General features: G+C 52.5%; 2 protein-coding genes across 11 annotated transcripts in view; one reads left to right on the top strand and one right to left on the bottom strand.

The window, feature by feature from the left end:
- SNX22 (sorting nexin 22) overlaps positions 1-2,763 on the top strand; it is a 4,817-nt gene extending 2,054 nt beyond the window's left edge. The window contains exons 1-6 of one of the 10 annotated variants that reach the window (XM_014535470.1): positions 199-337; positions 788-882; positions 1,309-1,341; positions 1,586-1,653; positions 1,916-1,927; positions 2,034-2,763. In XM_014535470.1, the coding sequence (XP_014390956.1) occupies positions 233-337; positions 788-882; positions 1,309-1,341; positions 1,586-1,653; positions 1,916-1,927; positions 2,034-2,155 (435 nt within the window). In that variant the 5' untranslated portion in view covers positions 199-232 and the 3' untranslated portion in view covers positions 2,156-2,763. The other 9 variants (XM_014535469.1, XM_005861067.2, XM_014535465.1 and 6 more) reach the window with 9 other exon arrangements.
- On the bottom strand, positions 2,598-8,755 carry PPIB (peptidylprolyl isomerase B (cyclophilin B); the record flags this gene model as incomplete). The annotated part of the gene is made up of 4 exons (XM_014535514.1): positions 2,598-2,931; positions 3,508-3,692; positions 7,597-7,690; positions 8,618-8,755. Coding segments are annotated over 4 exons (540 nt in total), but the record flags the coding sequence as incomplete, so codon positions are not given.
- Between the last annotated feature and the right edge of the window lie 572 nt (positions 8,756-9,327).

Genomic DNA, 9,327 nt, shown 5'->3' with positions numbered 1-9,327 from the left:
CCAGAGGGGCAGGGCTCAGCTGGGGCTCTCCGTGCCCCTGCGCCCACCCTCGGGCGTCCGCGGCTGTTGGGTCCTCTCTCGCCCCTGCTCCAACCACATTCACCCGTGTCCATCCTAGGGTAGAGCCTGAAGTTTTGGGGATACGGAGGGGGTGGGATGCTGGGGGGGGGGGGTTTTGCTTGGGTGAAGTGAGCTTAAGGGCTCAGTGGGGACACTGTGATCCGCACCGCAGATGAAGAAACTGTACAAGGTGCCCGAATTCCCCTCGAAACGCCTGCCCAACTGGAGGACCAGAGGATTGGAGCAGCGGCGGCAGGGCTTGGAGGCCTATATCCAGGTGGGCATGGGTCTCACTGTTGCCCCCAGCCTGCTGGACTAGGTGTGACCCAGAGACGTGTGAGGGCATGGGGTGCGGGGGCAACATCTTGGGCATGATTTTTTCTACCCCAAGCCTCAATTTTCTGAGCAGTAATTTCAGAATGAAAATTAATTGGATTCCGTTGAATTTGGACTTTCATTGAACTGGGGCCACCTGCTGCTAGTTCCTTTCCCCTCCGGGCGAGGTCCCGCACTGCCCTCCTGAGAGGACGTGGGCCTTTCCCTCCTCCCCACACAGGGATGCCAGATTCCAGGCCAGGGAGACTCGTGGGCACATCCCTGTGGAGTCAGCCAGGGCCGTGTTGGGAAGGGGCCGAGCTGTCTTGAACTCTGTGATCATTTTGGCAGGACTGTGCCGTCAGTTTGCACTGGGCTGTGTCTGACGGGGGTCCTGTGTGCTCCTCTCCAGGGCATCTTGTACCTGAACCGGGATGTGCCCAAGGAGCTGCTGGAGTTCCTGAGTCTTCGGCACTTCCCCACAGACCCCAAGGCCAGCAGCTGGGGGTGAGTGAGCGCCTCCAGGGGCCTGGCTTGGCATGAGAGGCCCCAGTGTTGGGGGAAGGGGGCTCTGCAGCAAGCAGGTGAAGGCTTCCGGGCAGGGTCCTGTTCTCTCTCACATCTGCCAGGGGTGAGACATGACCACCTTCATCTGCCAGCTCTCTTGACCCTGGCAGGGGGCCGTTTTCTTGCCTTGACTGTAACTGAAGCCACGACTGATCAGTCCGCAGGCGGACACTCTATCCACGGAGCCAAACCGGCCAGGGCAAGGGGCCATTTTCTGTACAGCCTTGGTTACCCACCGGAACTGGGCTTGTTACAAATAGAAGCAGTGGCCCCCTGGGAGGTGAAGCTCTGGTCTTCCGTTGCTCCACCCCTTCCTCATGCTCCCCTGAGCATCCCCAGGCAGTTCACACTCTTTCTTCTTTTCAGAGCCCTGGGGGAGTTCCTGCCTAGCGACAGCAGGCAAGTTAAAGACTCTTTCTGCACCCGCTGCCCCCTGGTGGCCATAGGCCGTGAGGCTGGTCTGTGGCCCCTGGCTTGCCTTGCCCGTCCTACTGGCCCAGGTTTTCCTGTGGGCGCTCCTGACACCACTGCCCACTCACCTTTTTCCTTGTGGATTGTTAGTGATCTCAGTTCCCAGTCTTTACCCGATAGGAGATTTTGCCCCACCTCACTCTCCACTGCTTAAGACCCTTTCTCCTCCTAGCTCGCAGCTGTACCACCGGCCGGTCATCAGCTTCTGCGTGGACCCCTACATTTGTATCTCATCCCCAGGTGAGGGGGTGCCTCTGACCTATAACCCAGATTTAGGGCGCAGGAATCAGGGTGGGAGTGGGGGTGAGCTTGTCATTTCTCAGCTCCCAGGACCCCTCGGCAGCAGCTCCCTCCTATGGCCCTCCTTGCGGACCTGCCTGCACTGCTGTGCCCTGTGCATTCCCCTCCGGAAGCAGACACGGTGCAGCAGACGTGGCTCCCCTGGTCTGCATTCCCCATCAGCCTGGCTTATGTGAACAGAATGTGAACTGGGAACGCCCAGGTCTCATTTCAGGTGACCAGCTGTTAACTGCTGCCTTGTCAGGGGCTCAGGGAGCTGCAGGCCTGAGGCCATGGCCGTCCCACACCTATTCCCCTTCCTCCTGTTTTCCTTGTCCCAGAGCCTCTGCCCAACGTGGTGGTGAATGGCGTGCTCCAGGGCTTCTACAGCTTCAGCACCAGCACAGCTGACACCCAGCCGGAGGCTCCCTGTCACCCTGCACCTTTGCCACCAATGCCTTGACCAACCCAGAGGCCTTTGGACCACCTGCCAGGACAGTCACGTGCCTCTGTCCTTGAGCCCTGTAAGAGACAGGGGCGGGGTCCCCCTTGGCTTGGACCCAGGACCTACCCACCCCAGGCCCAGAACCCAACTGCACCAGTGGCTGGGGTGATAGACCTGCACTCTGGGTAGAGACAACAGAGGATGAGGATAAAGGGAGAAGTCAATTTAGGAGGTAGGCTATGAAAAGGTACAGGTGTATTTCTTCACCTTCATGGGGGGGAGGGAGCTGGCAAAGTTTAGAAGCAAGAAGCAAAAGCTTGACAGTCTGTGGTAGCATCTGGGGAAAGGGTTCAGGCTGGAGCCCAAGGAGGGGACAAGCAGCCACTGCCTCAGAGTCCCAGGCTGAGCCGTAGACTTGAACAGAGAAGCTGCGGGCCCAAGAACCAAGCCCACACACAGGTTATAAAAAAACCCACCTTATTTTTTTAATTGGTCAGTGATGGTAGAAGTTTGTTACAAAACTGGGCCTGTGGAATGTGAGGGGCGGGTCCGCTCTGTCAGACATCCGCACTAGGGCTGGTGCAGCAGAGCCCGGTGGAGGGCTGTCTTCACTCCCCCCGAGAGGGCAACAGGCCCAAACAGTCGCTCAAGAGGAAGCTGTCCCTGGGGCCCTACTCCTTGGCAATGGCAAAGGGCTTTTCCACCTCGATCTTGCCACAGTCTGCAATGATCACATCCTTCAGGGGCTTGTCCCGACCATCCGTCTTGGTGCTCTCCACCTTCCGTACTACTTCCTGGGGAGAAAGGGCAGAAGCAGGAAGGCAGGGTGGGTCAGGAGATCTGCCACTCAAGGGAGACAGGCCCCGGTGCATGGCCAGGGAGGACTGAGTCTCTCACGTGACGAACAGCCTACAAACCTCAAGGCACCAATATCCTAGAATCCTGGCCAGGTGTCAGCCCAGGACAGGGAGAACCCAGTTCTGACAAGAGGATGCAGCAGTTTGATCCTCTGAAGCAAGACCCAGGTTGAGCGGAGGGTGAGGAGGGTGGCTGGGGAGTGGGTACCAAGGGCCCTGTACACCTCTGGGTAGTGCCGCCACATCCCACTCTCAGCAATGGTATGGGGAGGTCCCTGCAGTGGTACAACCTCAACAAGGCCTGGCTGACCTCTGCCTGGGACCTAGGATTCAGGACTGGGAGCATAGAGAGGCAGGCTAGTCTTAAATCCCCCAGGTTTACAGACACAAACACTCGTCTGAATCTGTGGGTTCCCCTGTGGGAAAGGGTAAAATACAGGTTGCCCTGCCCCCAAGGTCTGTCCTATTCCTGGTGAGGGTTGCCCACGTTTAGCCCCCATCTCCAAAACTCACCATGCCCTCTAGAACTTTGCCAAACACCACATGCTTGCCATCCAGCCAGGCTGTCTTGACTGTGGTGATAAAGAACTGGGAGCCATTGGTGTCTTTGCCAGCATTGGCCATGCTCACCCAGCCGGGCCCATAGTGTTTCAGCTTGAAGTTCTCATCAGGGAAGCGTTCACCGTAGATGCTCTTACCTGGGAAGAAAGACAGAGCAGGTCAGGGAACCTGGGTTGGCACAAACTCAGCAGATCTTTGGGGCCTCAACTTGTCCTGTGTCAGGCCAGGCTCAAGTAGAGTACAGGGGTATTAGAGCTGTCTTCTTCCTACCCTCTGGCCTTTGGAACTAAACCATGCTGACCGACCAAGTGGGGCACGAGGCCAGGCCGATTTAGGGACTAGCTCACATGAATGATTACTCTGAGAATGTAGTTTATGGCTGTTAAATAAGGCCCATGTTAACAACTAGCCTTGGCGATGGCCCCAGGCTGCATGGCAGGATCTGGGTGGAGGGGACTGCAGGATACTGGGGCAGGAGAGGTAAGAACCTTCCAGGAGAGGAATGCCGTGGCTGACCAGCGTTTCTTCCAGAGAGCACAGAAGACTCGGAAGCAGCTGTCATTTGGATTCTGGAAAGTCTAGAGCAGTGGCCGGCAAACTGCGGCTTGCGAGCCACATGCGGCTCTTTGGCCCCTTGAGTGTGGCTCTTCCTAAGCCTTAGGAGTACCCTAATTAAGTTAATAACAATGTACCTACCTATATAGTTTAAGTTTAAAAAATTTGGCTCTCAAAAGAAATTTCAGTCGTTGTGCTGTTGATATTTGGCTCTGCTGACTAATGAGTTTGCCGACCACTGGTCTAGAGCAAGCATGTCAAACTCAGAGGCTAACACGGGTCAAATAAGGTTTAAGTTTATGTGGGCCACAAAAAAACCAAAATTTCATTTTTCATAGAAACGTGGGTTTATTTTGAAAAGTATAGTAGAAAAAAAACAAGAGCAATGGTAAAATTAATATTTTCTTCCTGACACTTGGCATCTCTTCTCTGCTACTATCTCCTACTTCGGGGGAAATCTTGTTCACAGTGATTACTTTCAAAACTGACCCAAGGTAATTCTGTATCTGACAGGAGACTGAAATTTCATAATTGTAAATAACTGCTCACACCATTATACTGGCTGGGCTGCAAAAATATTCGTTGCGGGCCACACGTGAGTTTGACATGCTTGGTCTAGAGCAGTGATGACGAACCTATGACACGCGTGTCAGAGGTGACACATGAACTCATTTTTTTGGTTGATTTTTCTTTGTTAAATGGCATTTAAATATATAAAATAAATATCAAAAATATAAGTCTTTGTTTTACTATGGTTGCAAATATCAAAAAATTTCTATATGTGACACGGCACCAGAGTTAAGTTAGGGTTTTTCAAAATGCTGACACGCCGGGCTCAAAAGGTTCGCCATCACTGGTCTAGAGCCTCTTATCGAATGAACAGAAAATAAAAGGTGCAATGAATATATGTAAGTGTCCCTCCATAAGGGGACAGGAGACATGACAAAGAGGGCCGAGAGCAGACAGTTTCAGAGATCCTAAGATATAGGGGAAATACTACCTCTTCTTCCATCTCCTAGAGATTCACACTGTGAACTAGTGAACCAGAGGCCCCGAGAAACCCAGCAATAAAGTAATTTTCATTTTGTTTTACTCAATACTTTTCAAAACCTTTTTTTCCTCTTTAATACAACTATTTTCACCTTGTGGTTCCACAGAATGGAACCAGGTGGGGAAATTTCCTAGACTGATGCTAATCAGGGAGATGCTTCTGATTGTGTGATACAAGCATGGCAAGTTCGCGGTCGACGGGCCCCACGTTTGACATGCTTGGGTAACAGGTTGGAAAAGACTGAAAACCAAGAATCTAGACTGGCGGGTGGGGGCGGGCATGTCCCAGCCTGTGCCCCACTTCTCAGTCCCACACCCAAATGAACTGGTCTCTCCCACTGCTGTGCCATGACTCCTGGCTGGGCTGCCAGCTAAAGCCTCCCCGTGTGAGAATCCTCTGTAAATCAGGATTTCAATTGCTGCTGCTATCCGGACAATCCACAAATCCACACCCCCGCTCCAATCGCTTTCCCAAGATACGAGGAGTTCCAAACTTAAAGGGACAGTTCTGCGTGTTAACCTCAACATACTTAGTAATCTCTCCCTCTGGACATCAGTTAATTTGTTTGCCAACTTTTCCTCTGCTTACTGTTGTCCCCCGCGCCCCCCCCCCCATCATTTGTTCATTCTTTCTTACTATTTCTGCTGCTCCCATGGCAAAAATGGCTACTGCTCAGAGTGGTAAGTAACCTTGCCAGAGAACCGTGGCAAGCATTTTATACATAAAAACCTCCTCCTATGAGGCAGGATCCAATAACCATATTTCAAAGGTGAAGAAATTGAGGTACAGAGAGGTTAAAGGTACCCAAGCTAGGAAGCAGCAGAGCTGCAACTCGAACCACAGAGGGTCTGGTCCTGGAATCTCTGCCCTTGCCCATAAGGCCATCCTGCCTGGGTTCCAGCCCACATCGCCCCACAGGCACAGCTACACCGGCCCCCTGACCAGCCTGAGTCCTGCTGCCATACTACTTTCCCTCAAACTCCGTTGAGACCATTCTCCACCCCCCCACCCCGCCCCCTCAGGTATTCAGCAGAGCTTCCAGGTAGGACAAAGCAGTGTGCTCTACTTCATTCCCTGACCCCACCTTTGGCAAAGTTCCTGCTGCCGAACATAGCTGGGTCCACAACTTAATCGTGCCTCTTCTCTGCCCATTCATATTCTCCCCAAACAGGATCCTGCTCAAATCTTTCCTCACAGTCACAAGGCCATTTACCGATAACCTTGGCCCCAAGTGACTCCCTCCATGCAGGCCTCGGCACTTGTCAGCACTCCGGCAATGGCTGACGTTACTTACCACGCACTGGGAACTTACACTCAAGATCTCACCCAACCCTCACAGCACCCATAACTCTTACCGCTCTCACTTTACACAAGAGGAAACTAAGCCAGACAACTCACTTGCAAGGTCGAAAGCAAGAAGGTGGCAGACACCGGGCCACACCCAACTGTATCTGACTCCAGGAACACATCACTTTGGATTGTGTCTGCCTGGCCATGTCCACTGCTACCTGCTGCCAGCTACTTATGTCTTGTACTGTTTGCCTGGCTTGCCTGCCCAGGCTTTCTCCTAATTATTTCCACCGAGATGATAACTTGAGGACAGAGCCTGAGTCCTAAAGGCGGGATTAGGGCCAGTTTATGAGTGTTCAGGTATTGGAAGTGAAAGGGAATTGCTGCCGCGCTGATTTTTGTGTCCTCAGCACCCACCAGAGCCTGGCCCAATAGACACTCATTGATGGGCTGAGCTGCAGATGCAGCCTGAGGGAGGAGCAGGCTATTCACCCAAGAATGGTGAGACCTGTGGGTTAGTCCAGGGTGTCTGTCTGTCCTGTTCACAAGCAATGCAGAGGAGAGACCCAGTCAGCTCTTGCCAAATGGTCTCTGGTAGGAGACTGCCAAGAAAAGCAACTCTGGCCCTAACGGGTTTGGCTCAGTGAATAGAGTGTCGGCCTGTGAACTGAAAGGTCCCAGGTTCAATCCCGGTCAAGGGCATGTACCTTGGTTGCGGGCACATCCCCAGTAGGGAGTGTGCAGGAGGCAGCTGATCGATGTTTCTCTCTCATCGATGTTTCTAACTCTCTATTCCTCTCCCTACCTCTGTGTAAAAAATCAATAAAATATATTTTTTTTTTTAAAAGAAAGAAAAGTAGCTCTGCCCACCCTCGCTGGGGCTCCCGAGGTTGCCCACACAGGCTTTGCATGCCTGACCTAGGATCACCTACGTTTGACTTTGCTCCCCTCCCACCACAAGGTACTGCGAGAAGTCACCAAGGCCTAGACCAGCAAGTCTACCTCTTATGTCCACTGACCCCCCACTACTCCCTCTTCTTTGTACTGGGTTCCCTGTACAGCTGGTCTCCATGCAGGTGACAGGCCTGCCTCCAGAGCTGGGGAAGGAAGGGACCCCAGCCCTCTGCCCACAGGACCCGGGTTACCTCCAGTGCCATCTCCCCGAGTGAAGTCTCCGCCCTGGATCATGAAGTCCTTGATCACACGATGGAATTTGCTGTCTTTGTAGCCAAATCCTTTCTAGGAAATGGGATGAGAAAGTGAGGAGGTGGCACAAGGCACCAGGCAGACATGAAACAGACCCTGCAGGAACACAGCCCACAATGACTCCTGATCATAGAAGAGACATCACTGCTGGCCAGTCATCGTTCAATGTGCTGCGGAGCCAGCAGTGACCACAAGCAGGCTCGGAGCACACAGAGCCAGGAGGGGCTAGCCTGCATTCTTCCGCCTTCCACCTTTCCCAGGCTTCATGTAATTCTGCTTCACACAATGCCTCTGCCGTTTCCCTCTCGTTTTTTCCTAATTATAAGAACGGATGCAAGAAAACTGACCCCCAGAAAAGGTTACCTGCTGACCCAATGGAAAGTTGGAATATAAACTTTCTTAAATGGGGCACTCCGGTTTTCTTAAAACCTGGGACACTCTGGGCCCCTACTCTTAAGAGAAAGCTCTGGTGCTGCAGCCACAAACTATAGTTTCCACAGACACGCCTTCTTTGGTTATTGCAATGCCCGAGAGAGAAATTTTCTCAAAATGAAAAATCCATGCCCAGCAGGTGTGGCTCCGAGTTTGAGCATCGACCTGTGAACCAGGAGGAGATCACGGTTTGATTCCCAGTCAGGGCACATGCCTGGGTTGTGGACTCGATGCCCAGTAGGGGGCATGTAGGAGGCAGGCGATCAATGATGCTCTCTCATCATTGATGTTTCTCTCTCCCTCTCCTCTCTGAAATCAATAAAAATGTATTGAAAAAATAAATTTTAAAAAGAAAAACCCAGATTTCTGGACTCATTTTTAAAAACTCAAGACATAATACTGGGCTCCCCTTGCCAACACGGCAACAGTTAGTTGGTACTGAGAGCCACGCTCTGAGCTGTTTGCTGCCAGCGTTACTTGCCAACTTCAGTCGGTTTGAATCTGACTCCTTCTGCTCTAGCCACTTACCTCTCCCGTAGCTAAGGCCACAAAATTATCCACTGTTTTTGGAACAGTCTTTCCAAAGAGACCTATGACCACCCGGCCTATGTCTTCATCGCCAATCCGCAGGTCGAAGTACACCTGGGGGAAAAGAGCCTTTTGAATTTAGCCTGTTTAAAGGGGCCTTGTTAGGGACAGAAGGGCCCGAGAAGCTGCCCTGGGGATGGCAGAGAAAACAGCCTTGTTTTAAAGCAGTGTTTCTGCATCTGCTTTTGGTGGTGACAAAACCCCATGAGAATCTAATGAAAATTCCAGGCTCATTTCCCAGGAAACCCGTTTACACTTTCCTTAGACTACAGGGTAACAATCTTCCCAGGCTCTAGTAACATCAGAAAACAAAATACAAAACAACAGCGATAAAAAAAAAAAAAAGCAACCACGCGAGCTTAAACTATACTGCTGTGCTTTGTAATTGGTTAAAATTTGACCTAAACAGAGAAAGGATTCACGGTCTGGCAGCCGTGATCTCTCACCACTTCGCCAGCACCGCGGGGTATTTGCAAATGGACTTCTCAGGGGCTGCGGGTGCGGCCCCCGCTGGGCACCCCCGGGGCCAACTCCTGGATCAGCCAGGGGTCTGGGGGAGGGTCGGGTCTGTCTCTGGTCTGAATGCGGGAGGACCATCCAGGCGTCACCAGGCCACAGCCGGGGGACCAGGCTCTGGGCCTGAGCCCAGG

This window comes from Myotis brandtii, unplaced genomic scaffold (genome assembly GCF_000412655.1).
Source record: "Myotis brandtii unplaced genomic scaffold, ASM41265v1 scaffold144, whole genome shotgun sequence".
Taxonomy (NCBI): domain Eukaryota; kingdom Metazoa; phylum Chordata; class Mammalia; order Chiroptera; family Vespertilionidae; genus Myotis; species Myotis brandtii.
The sequence above is the reverse complement of the archived record's forward strand: the minus strand, read 5'-3'. Positions and strand labels throughout refer to the sequence as shown.